At 38.5% G+C, this 24078-nt stretch overlaps 1 protein-coding gene across 2 annotated transcripts in view; it reads right to left on the bottom strand.

Annotated features, from left to right (window-relative positions):
* LOC149939632 (transmembrane protease serine 2-like) overlaps positions 1-24078 on the bottom strand; it is a 208163-nt gene that overhangs the window by 16346 nt on the left and 167739 nt on the right. For both annotated transcript variants that reach the window (XM_090177954.1, XM_090177955.1), the window contains exons 13-14: positions 19598-19775; positions 2984-3261 (exon numbers count right to left, since the gene is read on the bottom strand). In XM_090177954.1, the coding sequence (XP_090034080.1) occupies positions 2984-3261; positions 19598-19775 (456 nt within the window). The remainder of the gene's footprint in view (positions 1-2983; positions 3262-19597; positions 19776-24078) is intronic.

The raw sequence follows: 24078 nt of genomic DNA, 5'->3' as shown, positions 1-24078 counted from the left end.
AGGAAATTTGGAAAAAGTGTGGGTTTTAGAAGATGTGACCGTTGTTCCCGACCATGAAGACTATTCATTGTGTTCTAAAATAGATGCTTTAGTGTACCACTTTTGCGGATACATGCTATTTAAAATCCATCGATTCACTAAATGTGAATCGTGTGCGCGTTCATTGGCTTCAAATGGCATACCACCAAAGGAATCTCTTTTAACATCTAAAAAATCTTTTGGGTTTCTACGATATGCTTCTAAATACTTTTACAATTTGATGCGCAAAGTTGAAAACTTTGTGGATTTTTAAGTCAAGAAAAATGGAGTTCGCCAAGACTTATTTTGGTCGATAATGGAATCTTTGGACCTACCAAGCGCACAAATTGGTTGCAATGAGCATTTTTCTGTACTAATACCTCAACTGGTACACTACTATGTAGTAACCCACATGCACTTCTTAGCTCGGGAGGCAAATTAAAATAATTCAACAAAAACCAAATCACAAGCAAACCGTAAAAAAGCCAAAATTTAAGAAGTTTTGGGAATGAAATTTGTATCATTGTTAACCATTCGACTCCTTTTAAATTTAGCATATTCTTAATTAAATGAACGGGTATTTTAAGTATTAAAGCATATTTTAATAAGTGTGCCTTCGTATTCTTGAATCCTGACTTATTTTTAAGTTTACTTACTAAAAAGGCATTTTCTTCGAAATTCCCGCTTTGCAATTAAATTTATATTATTTTTAAAAGTATAAAAATTAAAAAAAATTAGTTATAAAATTTTAAACAGTGCAGCAGCATTTTTCTATATTGGAAATGATATTGTTTTAAATATAAATTATAATATCCAAATTAGTACTGTTTCAATAAATTAGATGTCGCAGCGAGCGCGATTTGGAAAACCGAGTTCCCAGTCAGCAGAATTTAAGCGGCCCCGTCCCGTAGTATGCGCGAAGCTACGGACAAGTCTAACCTGTGTAATATATAAACCGTCGCCATCAATGCGACAGCTTCTGTGTCAGAACAAGAGGTTGGAACGTCCTTGGACATTCTTTCGGGTACAGCTGATGCTGTATTCGACGGTTCATCAGTTCTTGTACGCCCAAGTTCAATCCAGTTTCTCCTTTCCGTTCAACCGCTACTGCTGCTACTGCTGCTTTTATGATTTTCTCAGCGGGTTCGTCTTCCAATAAGGATGCTAACTCACTAACGCGAACTCGTTTTGTGCGAGCAGATGCAACTGAAAATTGGATTATTGGCCTTCCTACATCCGGAACTCCTGAGGGCGTATTTGGATGAAGAGTTTCAGGAATTTTAAAAGCTGTCTGCGACCAGACGTGGTGCTTCCTCTCAAAGTTAGCCATCACTCTACCAGCTTGTTTCCACCAACGGTTAAAAGTTTTTTTTCGATCTCAATCGCTCTCCGTAGAATTTCCATTTGAAACTTCGAAAGGTTTTCCTTTATTTGATTTCCAAGTAAGATTCGGATACTCGAAATACAGTCACCTAGGTTTCTGTGTTCCTTGAAAATTCCAACCAATTTTCTTTTAGTAATGGGAACTCTCGGGTTGCTCTTCTCAATTGAATTACTGTTGGTTGGCAAAGAACTTAAAGAAGGTAAAAGATTACTAAAGAATGAGGCGTCGTTTGTTATTGTGGAGCTGAAAGAGCGGTCGTTGCGAACATTGCCAACAATTTGACTTTGTGAGCTATCCATGTTTGAACAAACACGTTATTCAAATAAGTGAAAGCACGTTAAATTTAAAACTAACTTTCGGTTTTTCCAAAAAACACACATTTTTTCGCTTTAAATGTTGTAATCTTGCTTATATTTGTTTTCTTCTTCAGAAAGCTACTACGACCTACCAAAATGTATTCGGTAATGATTTTAAATAGTCATTGAAATTCTACATACTTGTGGGGTAACCGGCTCTTTAGTACAAATATTCAAAATGATATCTTCTTTTTACAAAAAAATGTGTACCTTAATCTTTTATTCTATTTAAGATCGTTAAATTTTTAAGAAAAAATTCAGGAAGTGTAATATAAAAAATTGATTTATTGACAACGGATTAGAACCTCATCAAAAAAAACGGTCAGAATATTACGCGATTTTGGCTTTCAGCCAACGATATTTAATTTTAATTTACATCTGCCAAATAGTATTACCCAAATTGTTATGCATAAGTTGCTTTACCCGCTGATGAAATTTATAGCCAAATATGGCGGTTTCAGCATAGATTTACAGTAATATTCTACAAACCTTCGAAGTCAACTTTATTCAACGGTCGCGAACGGAAATCGGAAATATTTATAAAATGGATATAATGGAACGTTTACTAGAAAAGGTTCGAAAAATATTGAGAAATCTCGGGTGAACATGCTCTAAAATGGACTTTTCCAACCCTTAAACCTAATTTTATTAGTATATGGTAAGACTTACGACTGTGAATTTTTGTCAACTCTCTAAACTCGTTAAGGGCTATCGAATGCCACTAACTTCGTCGCTAGGGGGCGTAGCATTAAATTTTTGGTGCTACGTTATTCCTGTTTACTTCCTGGTAATTTTTTAATTTCTGCCGCATTTTGGGCTTTTCGAAACACTGTGTAACGCAGTGTTGTGTGCAAATTTCATTGGACGAACCTTTACATTGAGCACTTTACGGAAAAGGGGAAGAAAATTTTCCCCTTCCGACGACAGCAGGCGCCAAAGCATCTAACCAATGAAAAATGTACACAAGAAAATGCACCACTTTTGACGGGTTGCGTTCTCCTTGTGTAAGGTGCTGTGTTTGTTGCTCCTAGCTGTATCTTCCTCCAAATTATAAAAAATAGGGCCCATTTCATTTTAAAGTTAAAGATTTTTTACCGTTTTAAAGTAGAATCGCGTAATGCTATCTTGGGAAATTTAAACATTGTTTACTCAAATTTTGGTTTTAGAGATAGTTTATTTTAGAATTAAGCTAGCGATTTATGTAAGTAATTTAATGGATAGTTACCTTCATCGTGAAACGGTTTCCCCCAACCAATAACCGTACAGTTGGTTCCCGGATCCAAAGGAATATCGGGAGGTGGTAAACACACGGGTTGCAAATATTCGCTGAAGTTTATTGGCGAATCCAACAATAGAAGAGCCAAGTCATTGCTGTATAGACTGGCCGAATTGAATCCGGGGTGCTTCAGTATCGCACTCAATCCCCGTCTTTCCGTGTAAGCCCAAGACGTTATTCGCCTCGTCATGCCCAGAGTCAGTGTCCAGCCGGCCGGGTTTGTTTGGCTAAAAGGGAAAACACAACAAAAAGCCTTAAAAATACAAGCTTCGTCCTAATGTTTAAAGTACTATAAGGTTGCGGAGGGACCTTGGGGGGGGGGGGGGGACGCGTCTGGACGTCACAAGCCGCCGAGAGAGAAAGAGGGAGAGAAGGATGCTCGCTTGGTTCCGTCAGTCGCTACGGGACCTTTGGGGAGGCGGGGGGACGCGTCTTGACGTCACAAGCTGCCGAGAGAGAAAGAGGGAGAGAAGGATGCTCGCTTGGCTCCGTCAGTCGCTACGGGACCTTTGGGGAGGCGGGGGGACGCGTCTTGACGTCACAAGCTGCCGAGAGAGAAAGAGGGAGAGAAGGATGCTCGCTTGGTTCCGTCAGTCGCTACGGGACCTTTGGGGAGGCGGGGGGACGCGTCTTGACGTCACAAGCTGCCGAGAGAGAAAGAGGGAGAGAAGGATGCTCGCTTGGCTCCGTCAGTCGCTACGGGACCTTTGGGGAGGCGGGGGGACGCGTCTTGACGTCACAAGCTGCCGAGAGAGAAAGAGGGAGAGAAGGATGCTCGCTTGGCTCCGTCAGTCGCTACGGGACCTTTGGGGAGGCGGGGGGACGCGTCTTGACGTCACAAGCTGCCGAGAGAGAAGGATGCTCGCTTGGCTCCGTCAGTCACTACGGGACCTTGGGGAGGCGGGGGGACGCGTCTTGACGTCACAAGCTGCCGAGAGAGAAAGAGGGGGAGAAGGATGCTCGCTTGGCTCCGTCAGTCACTACGGGACCTTGGGGAGGCGGGGGGACGCGTCTTGACGTCACAAGCTGCCGAGAGAGAAAGAGGGAGAGAAGGATGCTCGCTTGGTTCCGCCAGTCGCTACGGGACCTTTGGGGAGGCGGGGGGACGCGTCTTGACGTCACAAGCTGCCGAGAGAGAAAGAGGGAGAGAAGGATGCTCGCTTGGCTCCGTCAGTCGCTACGGGACCTTTGGGGAGGCGGGGGGACGCGTCTTGACGTCACAAGCTGCCGAGAGAGAAAGAGGGAGAGAAGGATGCTCGCTTGGCTCCGTCAGTCGCTACGGGACCTTTGGGGAGGCGGGGGGACGCGTCTTGACGTCACAAGCTGCCGAGAGAGAAGGATGCTCGCTTGGCTCCGTCAGTCGCTACGGGACCTTTGGGGAGGCGGGGGGACGCGTCTTGACGTCACAAGCTGCCGAGAGAGAAAGAGGGAGAGGAGAGAAGGGGTACGTTCAGCAGAGCTCATCAGACTCACCGATGACTAATCGGTGACATCGGTTTCCTACTGTACGCTTTGTCGCGTTTCCGGTTTTGACATCACGATAGTCATCGGTTACTCACCGAAGTCATCGGCTGGAAAAGGCGGTTTTTCCGATGACTGACGTCATTTCTGACGTAACACTACTATAAAAGCTACGCCATTTTAAAAAATACCGATGACTGAATAAAAGCGTTCAGCAACTTACGACGTCATTATGACGAAAAAGCTCATCGGTGGAAAATATCAAATCCATCGGGTTTTTTTCCGTTGACTGCTGCTGAACGTAGCCAAGGATACTCGCTTGGCTACGTCAGTCGCTACGGGACCTTTGGGGAGGCGGGGGACGCGTCTTGACGTCACAAGCTGCCGAGATAGAAATATGGCTTTTATACAAGTTAATATTCTAGACCGAGTAATTGTTACTAGAAGCGGGTAAAACCTTAAAAATACGCTTCCGCTACTTTCCAACATGAAAATATTACTTAAAACTACTAAAAAGGAATTTCAAATTCTGCGTCTTTTTGAAACGGAAGCTGAAAATGAAAATAATCGCAGCGGAAGAGGGTTTCCCCCGAGTTCTTTCGGTTTCCAATTTCCATAAAACATGTTGAGGAGCTGTTGGCATTGAGGGCTTGCCACTGCCCTCATCCGCGTTGTAACCCGGCCACCTATTTAAAAGCATTATATATCGTTAGTTGACTTGGGCCTATGGTGGTGTCTTAGGTAATAGCCTAGTTGATTAAATATTATTAAATGAATTTTAAGTATTTTTACCGGCTACAAGTGACCATGCAAATGTTTGAGCCGGGTTTTGTAGGTAAATTAGCTACCATTGAAAACGGCCTCAGGTCCTGTAAAATACACGTTGAACCTTAATAACCCAGAGAAAAGATATATTTTAAGTTTCTGTTTCAACCAAATATTGTTTAATTACGGGGATAAATTTGGAAACAAAGTCAAAGCAAATACGAGCGTACAGAAATCTTTGTTAAATGGCCAACTTTATATATATAATAATTCTGTATCTAGTGTGTAATTCTCTGAAAATGAACAAGAATATTTATATTTATGGAGTGACCAGGGTTGCAACACGTCAGAAAAAATCGGGAAATCAGGGAAAAGTCAGGGAATAGTAAAATGGGCCTACAAAGTCAGGGATTGGTCAGGGAATTTTAATAATCTGTAAAAATTTGGGAAAAGTCCGGAGAATGGCTATGTTGAGACTATTTTTAGCGAGAAGTTCGCCACTTCAAGGAATCATTTACAGGCCCTGATTCCCTTATTCCCGAATACTGGAATCTGGGCCTGTTTTCCGACTATTAATGTTTTCCAGAAAGATTTGCACTGTTGGTTTAATAGTGAAATTAAACAATTAATTAAATTAAAAATAAATATTATAAAATATACAAACAAAATCTCAACTCTGGAAATATAACATGTTATAAGTTACATAGGAATCGTTTAAATAATTTAATTAGGAATACAAGAAAGAACTATTACAAAGACCAACTGTCCTTCAGTAATAATCCTAAAGAACTATGGCAAACAATAAATAAAATTATCGGTAGGAAGAACAAAACTTGTAAAGATATCAATATCTCCGCGGATAGATTTAATGACTTCTTTAATGCTCCACGGAATGTGAATAACGGAATTGATTACCAAAAATCTTGTAATTATGTAAATAGAAACACAAACTCCCCATTTCTTTTATATCTCAACAAAACGGAATTACTGTATATTATGAAACTTTTAAGAACTGATTCTGCTCCTGGTTACGACAATATTTCCCCCAAAATAATTAAGAAAATTGCTTTTAATATTCTGGACCCCATATTATACCTAATTAATTTGTCATTTAATTCTGGCTGCTATCCAACATCACTAAAAATGCGATTGTAATTCCTATTTACAAAAAAGGGGATGCAGATGATCCCATTCACTATAGACCAATATCCCTACTTTCGGTTTTCGCAAAAAAAAATTGATAAATCATTCTATGTGCGGTTACAAAGTTTTGTAAAAAAGTATAATCTAATTTCCGATAAGCAGTATGGCCTCCGGGATAACTGACAGTAGTGTTGATTATGCTTTAGCCAAAGTAAACAAAGGCATCATAGATGCGATAGATAATAGTGATATTGTTATGGCTGTATTTATAGATTCAAAATAAATTTAAATAAATCTACTTCTTTATAAATTAAATCTCATGGGTATTCGTGGAATTGCCCTGGACTGGCTAAAGAGTTATTTAAAAAATAGAACCACTCAAACTAAAGTAAATAGAAACTATTCTTCTAAAAAGGAAGTGAAGTGTGGAGTCCCCCAGGGCTCAATACTATCACCTCTGCTATTTAATCTATTTATTAATGATTTAGCCCTTCTTGATCATAATGATAACTTAAGTTTATATGCAGATGACACTCTGTACCTAGATTCGAACACAAATGTCGAAACTCTTCATACAAATGCCAATACTAAATTAAACTATATTAATGATTGGGTCAAGTATCATCTACTAGAAATAAACTAAGAAAAAACGGTATATACGCTATTCAAAACGAGAAATAAAATAAACCAATTGTTGACTGGTATAATCTGAATATTGATGGTAATATCTTACTGAAAGTATCAAAAACGAAATATCTTGGGCTCATATTTGATGAATTCCTAACTTGGAATGCTCATATAAATTATATTGCCAAGAAATTATCCTTTAGTATTTATATCATGAGACAAAACTGTGAATTATTTTATTTTACAATACTTAGAAACCTTTATTTCGCATTTGTGTACACCCATATTTCTTATTGTATATTCATTTGGGGAAACACCTCAGCCCATAATATAAATGGATTGTTTGTTCTCCAGAAAAAAGCCGTTAGGATTCAAAACAATGCTCCTTATCTAACTCATATCGAGTCTATTTAAAAAAAATTAAAACTGTTGAAAATTGATGAAATATATACTTATAGTATGCTGATGTTCATTTATAAATCGATTACTAACCCAATTTTTATTACGATCTAAGGAAAAAAACAATTTTGGGGAATACTCACCCACATACTAACATAAAACTTAACAACATTTTTTATAAGGGTATAAATTTGTTTAATACGTTAAATTTAACCGAAGCTTCTAGTATCAATTGTTCGGGAGTCCAATTGTAAAGATCTGATTAACAAATTATTGTTTGTGTCAACTATAATCTTGAAAAAAGGCTAATCATGTAATTTATTATCTTTTTCTTTTTCTGTTTGTAATTTTTTAGAACATTTATTCTTTGTAAATTATTTTCCTTCTCCCATACACTGTCTACGTGCGGCTTAGAAGTCACCCAATGACTTCGCCGATACTTCTTCTAGTACGAATGTAATCAACTAACTAATAAATTATGTTATTATTATTAATCTTAAATTTTTCCAGAATCAAAGAATCATCTTCGGATCTGGAATCATAACCGAATCATGGAATCTGACAGGGTATCAAATTCGAATCATGGAATCTGACAGGGTATCAAATTCGAATCATGGAATCTGACAGGGTATCAAATTCGAATCATGGAATCTGACAGGGTATCAAATTCGAATCATGGAATCTGACAGGGTATCAAATTCGAATCATGGAATCTGACAGGGTATCAAATTCGAATCATGGAATCTGACAGGGTATCAAATTCGAATCATGGAATCTGACAGGGTATCAAATTCAAATCATGGAATCTGACAGGGTATCAAATTCGAATCATGGAATCTGACAGGGTATCAAATTCGAATCATGGAATCTGACAGGGTATCAAATTCGAATCATGGAATCTGACAGGGTATCAAATTCGAATCATGGAATCTGACAGGGTATCAAATTCGAATCATGGAATCTGACAGGGTATCAAATTCGAATCATGGAATCTGACAGGGTATCAAATTCGAATCATGGAATCTGACAGGGTATCAAATTCGAATCATGGAATCTGACAGGGTATCAAATTCGAATCATGGAATCTGACAGGGTATCAAATTCGAATCATGGAATCTGACAGGGTATCAAATTCGAATCATGGAATCTGACAGGGTATCAAATTCGATTCATTGAATCATCTCAGGAATCTGGAATAACCTGGGGAATCATGGAATCTGACAGGGTATCAAATTCGAATCATGGAATCTGACAGGGTATCAAATTCGAATCATGGAATCTGACAGGGTATCAAATTCGAATCATGGAATCTGATAGGGTATCAAATTCGAATCATGGAATCTGACAGGGTATCAAATTCGAATCATGGAATCTGACAGGGTATCAAATTCGAATCATGGAATCTGACAGGGTATCAAATTCGAATCATTGAATCATCTCAGGAATCTGGAATAACCTGGGAAATCATGGAATCTGACAGGGTATCAAATTCGAATCATGGAATCTGACAGGGTATCAAATTCGAATCATGGAATCTGACAGGGTATCAAATTCGAATCATGGAATCTGACAGGGTATCAAATTCGAATCATTGAATCATCTCAGGAATCTGGAATAACCTGGGGAATCATGGAATCTGACAGGGTATCAAATTCGAATCATGGAATCTGACAGGGTATCAAATTCGAATCATGGAATCTGACAGGGTATCAAATTCGAATCATTGAATCATCTCAGGAATCTGGAATAACCTGGGGAATCATGGAAACTGACAGGGTATCAAATTCGAATCATTGAATCATCTCAGGAATCTAGAATCACCTTAGGAATCATAACCGAATCATGGAATCTGACAGGGTATCAAATTCGAATCATTGAATCATCTCAGGAATCTAGAATCACCTTAGGAATCATAACCGAATCATGGAATCTGACAGGGTATCAAATTCGAATCATTGAATCATCTCAGGAATCTGGAATAACCTGGGGAATCATGGAATCTGACAGGGTATCAAATTCGAATCATTGAATCATCTCAGGAATCTAGAATCACCTTAGGAATCATAACCGAATCATGGAATCTGACAGGGTATCAAATTCGAATCATTGAATCATCTCAGGAATCTGGAATAACCTGGGGAATCATGGAATCTGACAGGGTATCAAATTCGAATCATTGAATCATCTCAGGAATCTAGAATCACCTTAGGAATCATAACCGAATCATGGAATCTGACAGGGTATCAAATTAGAATCATTGAATCATCTCAGGAATCTGGAATAACCTGGGGAATCATGGTATCTGACAGGGTATCAAATTCGAATCATTGAATCATCTCAGGAATCTAGAATCACCTGGGGAATCATAACCGAATCATTGAATCTGACAGGGTATCAAATTCGAATCATGGAATCTGACAGGGTATCAAATTTGAATCATGGAATCTGACAGGGTATCAAATTCGAATCATTGAATCATCTCAGGAATCTAGAATCACCTGGGGAATCATAACCGAATCATTGAATCTGACAGGGTATCAAATTCGAATCATGGAATCTGACAGGGTATCAAATTCGAATCATGGAATCTGACAGGGTATCAAATTCGAATCATTGAATCATCTCAGGAATCTGGAATAACCTGGGGAATCATGGAATCTGACAGGGTATCAAATTCGAATCATTGAATCATCTCAGGAATCTAGAATCACCTTAGGAATCATAACCGAATCATGGAATCTGACAGGGTATCAAATTCGAATCATTGAATCATCTCAGGAATCTAGAATCACCTTAGGAATCATAACCGAATCATGGAATCTGACAGGGTATCAAATTCGAATCATTGAATCATCTCAGAAATCTGGAATAACCTGGGGAATCATGGAATCTGACAGGGTATCAAATTCGAATCATTGAATCATCTCAGGAATCTAGAATCACCTTAGGAATCATAACCGAATCATGGAATCTGACAGGGTATCAAATTCGAATCATTGAATCATCTCAGAAATCTGGAATAACCTGGGGAATCATGGAATCTGACAGGGTATCAAATTCGAATCATTGAATCATCTCAGGAATCTAGAATCACCTTAGGAATCATAACCGAATCATGGAATCTGACAGGGTATCAAATTCGAATCATTGAATCATCTCAGGAATCTGGAATAACCTGGGGAATCATGGAATCTGACAGGGTATCAAATTCAAATCATTGAATCATCTCAGGAATCTAGAATCACCTTAGGAATCATAACCGAATCATGGAATCTGACAGGGTATCAAATTAGAATCATTGAATCATCTCAGGAATCTGGAATAACCTGGGGAATCATGGTATCTGACAGGGTATCAAATTCGAATCATTGAATCATCTCAGGAATCTAGAATCACCTGGGGAATCATAACCGAATCATTGAATCTGACAGGGTATCAAATTCGAATCATGGAATCTGACAGGGTATCAAATTTGAATCATGGAATCTGACAGGGTATCAAATTCGAATCATTGAATCATCTCAGGAATCTAGAATCACCTGGGGAATCATAACCGAATCATTGAATCTGACAGGGTATCAAATTCGAATCATGGAATCTGACAGGGTATCAAATTCGAATCATGGAATCTGACAGGGTATCAAATTCGAATCATGGAATCTGACAGGGTATCAAATTCGAATCATTGAATCATCTCAGGAATCTAGAATCACCTTAGGAATCATAACCGAATCATGGAATCTGACAGGGTATCAAATTCGAATCATTGAATCATCTCAGGAATCTTGAATCACCTGGGGAATCATAACCGAATCATGGAATCTGACAGGGTATTAAATTCGAATCATTGAATGATGAATCATCTCAGGAATTGGGAATCAAACTCTCGTGCAGATGCAGTGGCGTAGCGTGGGAGGGGCAAAGGGGGCCATGGCCCCGGGCGGCTTTGATGTAGGGGGCGGCTTTGATGTAGGGGGCGGCCAGTGGCCTGGAAAATTGAAACAAACGCGGGCGGCCGAGATCGTGTATCAGAAAAATTATAAAAATTATTAAAGGTCTACAATGTGCATGTTGAGATTAACAAATCTGGGTTTCTTGGCAATCGAACAAGAGGTACCAATTCATATTGACCATTTCATTAAAGAGTTCGCGTTGCTAAAAACACGCAAAATAAAATTTTAATTTTTAAATGACTTGAATCCTTTTGCAATCAACAGAGCAACAAAGTATAACAGATTTTTCACCGATTTTTTGCTTAGTTGCGAAAATAAAGGGGGGCGGCCAATTTAGGGTTTGCCCCGGGTGAAAGAAATACACGCTACGCCACTGTGCAGATGGAATCTTTTCCGCTCGATCGCGCCACGGAATCTTTGTTTCTTCGTCTATTTTTTCTTTTGTTTGCCACGGAGTTTACAAATCCATAACGAGGTCGGTGTGGGGATGGGGCGTTGAGAGAGAGGTGAAATTGTGATTATTTGGAATCTTAGCAGAATCTTGAAATCAAGTAGAATCAACGGTTTTTTGAAGGAATCCACGGAATCGAAGATGAAATCAGAAAATTAAATTTGGATTACGAAAGAATCAGAATGGATTCATGGAATCAATCGCGGAATAAAATGGAATAAATGGTTTTCGGAATCAACGAGAATATACTCTAAGATTCCTTGATTCCGAATCTTGTACGCATTTTTCTTAAATGGCGGACCACTCGATTTTTAGCCTTGCTTCTAAACCACCTCACGCTCTAGCAGTAAGCTCCTTCCCCCGAACAATATCAAATCAGCTCGGTATCTCGTTGCTTCCCTGAAACTGACGCCCTCCGACACGATTGAATCCCAGGCCTGTGACGTTTTTCCTCCCCCCTTCGTGTTGGTACTAAATCAGACCATGTTTCCTGCGTATCGTCTCAACAATATAATATCCAAAAATATAAAATCATTATATTGTTTAGGTCGCGCTTAGTGGGCGTTATTCCTATTTCCCTCAAGCGGCGGTTTTCGGAACCTTGCGTGTGGAACATGGTGAAGCAGACGCTATTTTAACAGGGTTTCAATGCATTTTCCCGTTCTAAATTACTCATTTCACATTAACAGGGTTGCCATTAAATGTTTATGTAAAATAGATAATTTAGACCAAATAAATACCATGTTCCACACGCAAACTTTCGAAAACTGCCGCTTGAGGGAAATATGAATAACACCAATTTGATTTTATAGGCTCGAAGCTGAGCAAATATAGTGCCATCTACCTTAATATAATAATAATAATAATAATAATCAGCTAGACTAATACCCAAGGAACCAACCACCTTAGGCGTAAATCATCAAGTGACTTTTAAAGTCATTAATTCAGGTGGCCGGGTTACAATGCATAGGAGGGTGGTGGCGAGCCCTTCATGCCACGCGAGCCAATAGCTCTCTACACTAACTATTACCGTTAACCTCCACCCATTTATTTCAAGAAGGGTAACCCGAAGAGCTTGGGGGAAAACCCCTTAAACCAGTGGGGAGAGAACTTGCAAACTCGACGCGGAACGAGTTGTTCCGAGTTTTCACCCAGTGCCACGAGCTGGGATCAAACCCGGCTCCTCTTGCTGCGAGTCGAAAGTGCTAACTCCGTCAAGTAAATGTGTTGTGCAGATATAATTTTGAATGAGCAGACAGCTTTCATATATTCAATTTCAAATTTGGTCGATAGGCGGCGAAAATTTAAACTACGCAAGAATTCCATAAATATATATGTAGATCATTAGGACATACATATTCGAAGTACTGCCATTTTAGTTATATTATTAATACGGTCTTCTCTATCATTTAGTCTTACTATACTATACTTATTTATCGACCGTTGGTGTTTTTTCTCAATAAATACAATCTGCACATTATCGTTTTCGGTCAAGATAGCCCCAAACCAAAATAAAGAAATAATTTGACTGAGTTGGGAAAATAGTTTCGAATGAGACAATAAGGAAATCAATATCGCTCCCGGAAATGTTTTAAACTATCGATTTTCCAATACGTCTTATATTTCCTAGAAACATTGTTCTCTTGAGAATAAAACGATCCTAATAGGTTATTATTCTCAATCTTTGTTGTTAGCATTTGCTGTGTAGTACCAGAAGTATATAACATACTCTTACGAGATAAGTATCCATCTGGAACTTAAAAATCTGGAAAATTTTCGGATATTCGAGGCAGTTTTCAATGGTCAAACAACAGGAACAAACTCAAACGTGTGCTACTCCCCCTAACGGTATAAAATGTAAAATAGGGTTATTATAAATATCTTTATATTGAAATTCGTAAACCGCCTTTATTCGAATCCAAGCTGTTCAGTTCTTTCATCGCAATATCCAATCAAAAACTACAGATTCGAGGTCACAGTGTTTTCGTTATTAATTGGTAGATAAAATTATTAAATTAACTATTATTAACACTTGCTTATTTTCAAATTTCATAACTTTGGGTTAACTTCTAACTTCGCCTTGAAGGTCTATCGGCCGAAGTACCGCGTATCGGTTTAACTTAATAAATAAATATATTTTAGTTTCCCCAAACGTTGTTGGTCTTTTTTAGCTCTTCAACCGTGTTAATTGTTTGGGTTAAGCAGGTCAAGTATAGAAGAGTTATTATTGACCAAAATTTAAGTTTATGCGCTCCCGATAAAATGTTTCTGTACAATTTTAAGGAATTTAAAATTTAACCCCAAACATTTTTCTTATTTTAAATTTTTTGGGCCCGTTAGTATTATTTGGAGATTTTGAGATTTATAAGAAAGTTGTTGGGCGGTTAGGTGTTTGCGCAGCTTCTGCGTTATATATCAAAAAAATCAGCTAGGCTAATACCCAAGGCACCACCTTAGGCCCAAGTCATCTAGCGACTTATAATGCCTTTAAAGAAGTGGCCGGGTTACAATGCGTAGGAGGGTGGTGATAAGCCCTTCATGCCACGCGAGCCAACTGCTCCCTAGACTAACTATTACTATTACTATTGGTTACCATAAAAAATGCATACAGTGTATTTATAGGTAAGGCTATGACGACCTTTTACTCCGATTCTGTGGTGGCGAATAGTTCGATTCGGAGTAAAAATGTTTTTCCAAAATGGCTGCCTGTGACCTTTTCAGCGGATAAATTCTGGCTGGCAGACGACCAAATCCGAATTACTCTCTTTACACCTCCTTTTCAGAAGGAGTAAAAAGAGTAGCCCTAATACTCCGGAACAAGCGAATAGTTTATGGGGCGGAGCAGGAATCCATACCTCTACTTGGAATGCTAATCGCGGCAGATTTTCGTCTCTATGGGGCCGACGATTTTTTTGACGTCACTATGTTAACTGAACAAACAACAACGTGAGAGGGGAGCGCGCGCAGAGGGGATTTTTATCAGGGTAGGCGGGGCCAAAGCTGTCAGAGTGATCTCACCATACGCGATACGCCAGGATAAGCATTCCAAGTAGAGGGATGGATTAATGGGCGGAGTAATTCTCATACCCGGAACCGGCGAATGAAACATTTTAGGGAAAAAAGAGTACACTTTTGGTCCGAGAACCGGCGAAAAGAAACCACCTTCTATTGGTTTTGTCAAACCAACGAGATGCCCGGATTTGATTTTGTTTGGAAGGAAGGAGTTTACAGTTAGCGTGAGAGAGATCGGGAACCACGCTAAAAATCGACTCGGCGTTGTCTCCCTAGCTAGAAATAAACACGTTCTTGGTACGGGGTAGGATACAAATCTGTTAACACTGGAAAATTGTGACATGGGCCTAGAAAAATCCCAGAATATCTTTGGCCGTATCTTTTGTCACGAGATATCGTATTATCTGGATTTTCCTTCAGATAAACCGTACAATTACACAGTTCGTACACGACCTGGAAAACATGGAAAAGTCAGGGAATTTGAAAATGTTTCTAAAAGGTCGGGAAAAGTCAGGGAATTTGAAAATGTTTCCAAAAGGTCGGGAAAAGTCAGGGAATTTGAAAATGTTTCTAAAAGGTCGCAAGTCAGGGAATTTGAAAATGTTTCCAAATGTCAGGGAAAAGTCAGGGAATTTGAAAATGTTTCCAAAAGGTCGGGAAAAGTCAGGGAATTTGAAAATGTTTCCAAAAGGTCGGGAAAAGTCAGGGAATTTGAAAATGTTTCCAAAAGGTCGGGAAAAGTCAGGGAATTTGAAAATGTTTCCAAAAGGTCGGGAAAAGTCAGGGAATTTGAAAATGTTTCCAAAAGGTCGGGAAAAGTCAGGGAATTTGAAAATGTTTCCAAAAGGTCGGGAAAAGTCAGGGAATTTGAAAATGTTTCCAAATGTCAGGGAAAAGTCAGGGAATTTGAAAATGTTTCCAAAAGGTCGGGAAAAGTCAGGGAATTTGAAAATGTTTCCAAATGTCAGGGAATTTGAAAATGTTTCCAAAAGGTCGGGAAAAGTCAGGGAATTTGAAAATGTTTCCAAAAGGTCGGGAAAGGTCAGGGAATTTGAAAATGTTTCCAAATGTCAGGGAAAAGTCAGGGAATTTGAAAATGTTTCCAAATGTCAGGGAAAAGTCAGGGAATTTGAAAATGTTTCCAAAAGGTCGGGAAAGGTCAGGGAATTTGATGTTTCCAAATGTCAGGGAATTTGAAAATGGTTCCAAAAAGTAAGGGAATTTTCAAATGACCCCAAATAATTCAGGCAAATACATTTTTGAAAGAAAATATTTTTCTTGATTTTTACCTCAAACCATTCATTTATTCTATAAAAATGGTCAAGCAAAATTGGCCTGGAAATGTCAGGGAATCAAAAAATTTTGTACGAACCCTAAATTAACTTTATCATAAATGTATTAATTTCAACCATGAATATTTAACGATATTCGCTTAAGCCAATCAGGAGGAAACCATTTGTCGTTGACTTGATCCATAAAACGTTTCCGGGATTGCCCGATTTAACCAGCGAAGAAAATGACTAGTGATTCTTAGAAAAATACCTGTACTCTAACCAATTACTTGATAATCATAAATAAAGGTATTTAATATTAATATTCTTACCTATTTTCATTCAATTAAAATTTTAAAAACTAAATTTCGCGCTAAGCCTTGGCACTGAAAGCTAGTTAAATTTTAAAACGTTACCCTTCGATACAATTTATGAGCAGCGGCGTGTGACCGACGTCATAACAAGAAATCCCTCCCATCCTAGCGACTGAGGCCGACTACCTAACGCAGTTCGATATTCACGGTTGAAATGAATACATTCATGCTTTATCTAGAAGCCGTAAACTAACGGCAGTTGCACTTGGAGGCGCCACTTCTGCAATTCGACTGAATACATTGATGTAACTCATTCATTTAGTGTCTATACGGGGAGCTCATTAAGGCGATATTTAACGCTCGTGGTTTCAAAGGGGAATACGCAATGAGCAAATACGCTGTCCAGATGTAAATTGCACGCTACCAAATTAATTCTTAACAAAATTATTGCATCGGGCTAGTTCCACCCTTAGCTCCTGAAGTGTTATCAAATTTCCGGGTGTACAATCAAAACATAATTTAGAAAAAACAGTAAGTTTGTAATCGATTTATAGCGTTTTACAGGAGATCTTTTGCAAAATTAAGGAAAATATAGGATACATTTCAATAAATTAAAACAGGTTTCAAGTACTTATGAAGAGGAAATGCCTGGTTTTTAAAGGGAATTTTGTTAAATAATTGATTGAACGAGCAAAGACTTCTAATATTTCAAAAACTATTTCTAATTTTGTAGATTTTGGTATAAAAAAAGTAATAGACGCTTCAATAAAACATCTTCAAGGAAATTGCCAAGAAGTAATATTTCCAAGAGCCAGGACTTGCACATTACTGTTCATACAGTGCTTGTTGAAATAATGGAAACTTTTCACCTGTACAGTCCTGATCAAACATTTCTGGCCATTTTCTCTTGGCAGCCATTTTGTTTCTATTTTAGATAGAAAACCCACACGAAAATAATATAGGTGAAAATTAATGCCCTACCACAATTCGGGCGCGAGCAAAGCCGGAAATAGCCACACCCCTCCGAAATGACGTCATGACAAAATACATCAAATATGTCGTGTCTACGCTTGTTCGAAGCGTCATAATATTCGTAAACCTTATGCTACAAGTGTTTCCTTTTAACTAGGTAGCTCTTTTTAAACCTATTAAGGCTTAGCAAAAACGTGGCGTTCTATTTACAGATGAAAAGTTTCCATTAATTCCACAAGCACTATATAAACAGTAACTTCCAGGTCCTTGCTCTCGTAAATATTACTTCTTGGCGATTTACTTGAAGATGTTTTATTTGAGCGCCTATTGTAGCCGGTGAAACGTAAAAAATTCCAGAAATATAGAAAAAAAAATGAAAATAGTACAATTATAGGAACACATTGAAGATATGGAAAAAATTATAAAATATAGATTTTTTTCTATGAGATTCTTTGTACCGTAAAACCCGAGCTCCAGATTTTCAGAAAGATCCGTAAAACCCCTATTTTTACACAATTTTATAAATATAAATAATTTAGCATTTTGCCAGGAAAAATAAAGCCTGGTTCACACGGGCAGTGTTTTCCTGGTTTTCTATATTTTCTAGATTTACCGCCTTTTCCCGTGGTTATGGCGCGCAGGAACACGACTGTACACATCGACCAAATTTGCCGGATTTTAGCACAGATAGCGCTGCCGGGGAACGAGAAAACGGATAACATTTTTTGAGGGGCGTTGGGCTCGACCAGTCAGCGAGCGTTATGCCGTCACGTGGTAGACGCCAAAATTCTTAAGCCTACTTTTGAAGACTTTTATAATTGCTCCTTATATCACGTGACAGCGAAACGCTCGCTGATTAGTCGAACTCAAAGCGCTTCAAAAACCAGGAAAATTAAGTAGAGTTATTTCAACATTTATTTCTCGGTTTTCTCGATTACCGTGGTTTACCGGCAGCGCTGACGGCGGAAATATCGGTTAAATTTTGTCCGTGTGTACAGTCGTTTTCCCGTCTGCTAGAACAACGGGAAAAGGTGGTAAAACAAGAAAATCTGGAAAACACTGGCCGTGTGAACCAGCCTTTAAGTCTCAAGCAAATAGCAATGTCAGTGTATAGCTAAAGGAATACTTCTTTCGTAAGAGATATATTTTGACTTAAATTAAATTTGGCCAAGGCCAAAGCGGTTACGAGTGGAAATATTTTGCAGTGGCGTCGCTATGATTTGAATTGGGGGTGGGGGGGGGGGGATAATTTGGGCCAACGCAAGTAATTATTTATATTAAGAGAGACTTCCCATTTAACACTTACTTTTTCATTTAGTTCCTTTTATAAAATAACCTTGGCCATCTTGTTGAAATGTTGCCTCCCCGCTTTAGCTGTGGATCCGTTTTCTCTCCCACTAAAGAGTTTATGAACTCATTCTTAGCCATTGGCTGAACTATTCCAGGGCAGCATTTCAACAAGTTGGGCAAGCGTAAAGACATTTTATAAAATCAACAATTTTGAAAGAAATTTTAATAATTTTACGATTAATTACAATTATCATCTAAGCCTAAGTCATCTAGCGACTTTTAAAGCCGTTAATACAGGTGGCCAGGTGAAATTTTGTAGGAGGGTGGTGGTGGAAAGCCCTTCATGCCACACGAGTCAACAGCTCCTTACACTCACTATTACCGTTAACTTCAGCGAGATTTTACGGAAAGGGGAAACCGAAGAACTGGAGGGAAAACCGCTTTAGCCAATGGGGTTTGAGTATTCGTGACGTAATTTTGAAGGTTGATTGCTTACTAAATATTACTCTTCGTTAAGAGTGCGAGGGGGGTCGAAAAAGGAATTATATTTGTGGAACGTAACTTTTTGGAGTTTCACTTTGTTAACCAGGGAAGGGATTAGTTTTATCATAAGTGTATAACATTGTTACATAAGTGTGACACTTCCTATCCTTCACATGCAAAAGTTGTACTGAGAGCTATTCACGAGACAGACTGCATTACGGGCTTCGTCGCAGTTTCGCGTCCACTTGCTAACGCGTCACACGTAGCCTTTGACAGCGCCTCGCTAGGGGGAGATTTTCTTCTTGCGATGACGTCATTCCGTTACTAGCTCTCAGTAAAATATTCCCCAAAGTGAGAAACTTACGGAATAATATTATAGACTGATGGATTTATTAATGGACACTGGTAGACGAAGATCTTACTTTCCGACGCAATGGGCGGCCGTGAGGACCCACGAAGACGAGATGAGGACGCCCCCGCAGAAGAACACTTCGTCCGGGCCCCCGTGAAGGGCCACCAGCCAGGGCCAGCTGCCCGGGACCGATTCGTGTCCTCCTACGATCCGCCACGATTTCGGTGTCTTCGGAGCTTTGCCGCATTCTTCGAATGAAACAAAAGATATTGACGATTGATTAGCAAACGGGGAGTACACGTTCGAAGGGAAGCTTCGACTTTGTCTCGCGCCAAAACGCAGGAGCCGCCGTTCGTGTTTCAGGGGGCGATTCGTTAAGGACGAAGTTTATAAGACGCCACTCACTAGCGAAGGAGACTTGCGCCAGATAATTGTACAGCGTTTCGACTCGTAACTCCAGCTACGGTCCGCGGTTCATTTCAAAGTATGCTGTATCGCGCACGAACGTGTATAGCACCGGATCGTGGAATTATTGAACCTCATTTAGTATGACTATGGTACATTTGTAAATTTTGTAACACTTTCGGAAAATATTTTTATTTCTCAAAATAAAACATTTAGTTTAAAAAACGTTCATTTGTAGCAGTCATACGAACATTACAATTTAGAAAGGTTTCTTTCAAATTAGTTGTGAAAAGGCTTTGGCCACCTGCTACCAACTTGTTATTTATCATGACCTAATATCTCAGTGATAAATTGACCTACTCCGACCAAATAAATTATATTCAAGGTTGTAGAGTATGCTCTACAACCTGCTCATTGACAGTTTTCGTCTAACACCTAGCTTTAAAAAAATCAAAAACCGAGAAAATGTCACGAATTTTAGAAATAACAACGACCTTCCACGATAGTGCACATCCACAAAATTTTACATTTCTAGGTAACATAGTTTTTGAGTAACTGGGCCAAGTATAACATAACATAAATCTAGAGTCTACTTATATGCTACCATAAGACTACCAAGGCCCCCCCTAAGTTTGAATAGAGCATAAGGGTACATGTATTCAGTACTAGACAGGCGCGGGAGAAAAAAAATAATATAAGCTACGCTACCTGGCGGAGAAAAAGAGCAAATCCTTCCAATCCCCTCACCCCTACCACCTATACACTCTTTTTTTGGGAGTTTTGCTGGGCGCGTTCATGTTGAGGTAACCCCCTTAACCCCCATTCTCCATATCCTGGGACCAAAGACCCGAGCCTAGACACCCCACCGGTGGTCCCAGGTAATGGCTGACTAGCGGGCGGCCAAAAAGAGGGGTCGAAAAGACCGCGAAAAAGAGTGTATACTACCTCTGGCCATCTACGAAGCAGTTTCCGGTAGCATGCATTGGGGGATTTGTGGATCAGTTTCAGTTTTTCACCACCAGATGGATTAATGTAGCCAGTTTGGCCAGTCATTAGAACTACATAGCGGCTGACCTAGTCACTGTTTTTCGTGAACAAGACTTTTCCCACTGGGGAGAAAGTGGCACTGCATCCACACAGATTTCCTCCATCGAATTCAAAATAAAAACAGCAGTGAAATTTAAAAAATTTAGTTACCTAAATAATGTTTTGAAATTGTTTGATTAAAACTAAGGTAAAGTTAATTTAAATATTAATATATTTATAGTTTTAAAATAGGAAACAAAAGTCGTGTGTTGCCGTAAGTTTAGGCTAGAAACGTTTATTACGCAATATCCTGTTATAAACTTACAATAAAAGAATCATAGACTACGGTTACATGGGGCTCTGAACGTCGACGTAAGGGAACATCGACGTTTATTTTTCGCATGTAACCGCGCGAACGTCGACGTTCGGGGAGATACGTCGACTTAACGAAAACTACCTCGAACGGTCGACTTAACGCCTTACGTCGACGTTCGGCGCTGCATGTAACCTCTTTACGACGACGTTTCCTTGGCCAGTAGGGATTTTCCTACCGCATATCCGACTGTTCCGAAATAAATTAGTTTTAATTTGAGTTTTTTTATATTATTTACTATTTATATTTATTTTTATATTTATATATAAATTATATAAATATTATTTTATATATTTAATTTTATTTCCTATTATTTTATATACTTAATTTTATTTCCTATTATTTTATATACTTAATTTTATTTCCTATTAATTTATATACTTAATTTTATTTCCTATTAATTTATAAATAATTTTAAATATTTCGAAACAATTTACTAACTGTACAAATTGCAATTTATAATTATGAAACTTTTTAAATTATACTGAAAATATAATGAACATAATTTTTAATTAATATATATATAATAAATTAATCAACGTATGAAAGACGTCATTTTATATATTATTATATGAAATACTTGATATATTTATATTTAAAAATGTATCATTTTATAATTGAATAGTAATAGAAACTTACCTAAAATTATATTTTAATAAAACGCAAGTAAAGCATATTTTTTACGCCAAAATACCCTGTTTTAGAGGGAAAAATCCGTAGAATTTTTTGAAACGACGATCATGTAACCGCTCCCCTTTTCGGAACGTCGACGTTCAGAGCCCCATGTAACCGTAGTCTATGACTACGGTTACATGTTGTGCTTTCGTCGAAAGTTCTTAAACTTTTTCAAATATTGCTGAGAGAGTGCGAGTAATGTTGTGTAATACAGTTGGAATCAATTTTTTGCCGATTAACTTGCCAGTTATCTAGGCATGATTTTCGTCGCAGTGAGCTTAAACATTAGAGACCTCCAATTTGGGTAACACGTGAGACTCATTTTCCCAGTACGTTCCCTGTGAGTGCTTAAGGGGAGCATAACTTTTCCAGAAAAAAGTATCCCCGCTTTCGTGATGCTTTAATTTCTCATAGTAAAAACGCGAACAAGTAAAGAGACCAAGAAGGGGGGCGAGAAAACTAAGCGTTTTTACTACTCACTCTCTAGACCATTGGTGGTTCTCGTGTTTTTACTCTAGCTGTTTAATTTCTCATGACATTCGTGAATCTAAAACCACGTACCTCATTATTAAGAAATTATATATGAATAAATAACCAAACTATAATGAAAATAATTAATTTATAGCTCGGATATTGTTGTTTATATGTTAATTAAGGGTGCATTTAAGAAAATAAACACTAAATATGAAACGATAAAGGTTCCAAGTGAGAAAACCTCTTCCGGGCGGGCACGCTTCCTCTAACAGAAGAATTGGGTGTTTCTACTCTCGTTCTAGAGAGAAGCAATTTCGCATCCTTCCAAACAAGTAGGGTACTACTCCCTTTAACGTACGGAAGGCATGTTCTACGAAAGTTACAATTGTCGAGACTAGCAAGGTGAATGGCGGCTGGGATATCGGAGGTTTCCCTGTCTAAATGCTTGATTAAGTCTGGAAGAGGGAAACTACTACAGCGCTGTGAAATGTTCGCAATACAAAAGCTAAAAATATCCCTCTTCTCCGATTCCCTGAGAATATATCCGGCCATGTACGTTATACTCGCTAATTTTAAACTCGGTAAGCTATTAAGTTTGATGATGGGACTGATTTTTAAGATGTTCTCGATGGAGAAAACCACTGCACTGGCGTCTAACATATCGTTGGCTCCTGAAATTTGTCGTAAACAGCTAAAAAACATATCCACTGGATCGCTGCTGAGTTTACGAGTCAACACTAACTCAAACCCATGATTCAGTAAGTACTTTATGCAAGCTACAGTGGACTGAGTTGTGAACGTAACTGCTTGGTACGTTTCGTTGGTTAGCATTTCTTGCTGCTCAATGCACCTGATCTCTTCTAGGTATTCGAGAAAAGATGTTTCCAGCCAAAGAAGTCGTTTGTCATAGAGGCTGAACAAATGATTTTTATTAGGATTTCTAAATTTCATACCATAGTATTTCTGAATGGTTTCCGTATATTTAATGGTAGGTTTAGCTGTTTTGAACGAACTTACTTTCGGATGCAGTGGCGTAACCAGAAATTCTTCAAGGGGGGGTCGAAGAATGTGAATCTACGCCACTGTTCGGATGACTGAAACTGTAACTTTATAAATATTTTAGAGCGACAATGACTTCTGGTGAAAAGATGACAGTCGCTCTCTTGACTTTAATTTTTTCATAATTGCTGGGGTCGACGCACTTTCTAGTTAAACTATTCACAGCTTTAATGTTTTAGTTTTTCTGCACATCGTAAAGGTGAATGACATATTTCCCAGAAATGGCTTCCGATCCTTCACATTTTGTGTCTAACAACTTATTTAGGGCATTTTTGATGATATGACTAGGGTTAAAACTGAGGAACAGTGGGCGCGGACTATAGTAAGGATGTGCAATTTCAGGTTTCAGCTCCTGTTGTGTTCCAACAAGATAACCAGTGGTGTTATGTTTATATATATATAAACATAACAGCTCCTTTGATCCTCCTATCGTAAGCTCACCTTATATTATATAATAATAATAATAATAATAATCACACAAGGCACAACCTTAGGCCTAAGTCATCGAGCGACTTTTAAAGCCATTAGCGCGAATATTT

Source organism: Leiobunum rupestre, chromosome 6 (assembly GCF_980474605.1).
Source record: "Leiobunum rupestre chromosome 6, qqLeiRupe1.1.hap1, whole genome shotgun sequence".
NCBI classification, from domain to species: Eukaryota; Metazoa; Arthropoda; class Arachnida; order Opiliones; family Sclerosomatidae; genus Leiobunum; species Leiobunum rupestre.
Note: the sequence above shows the minus strand (reverse complement) of the source record. Positions and strands in the feature narration are given on the sequence as shown.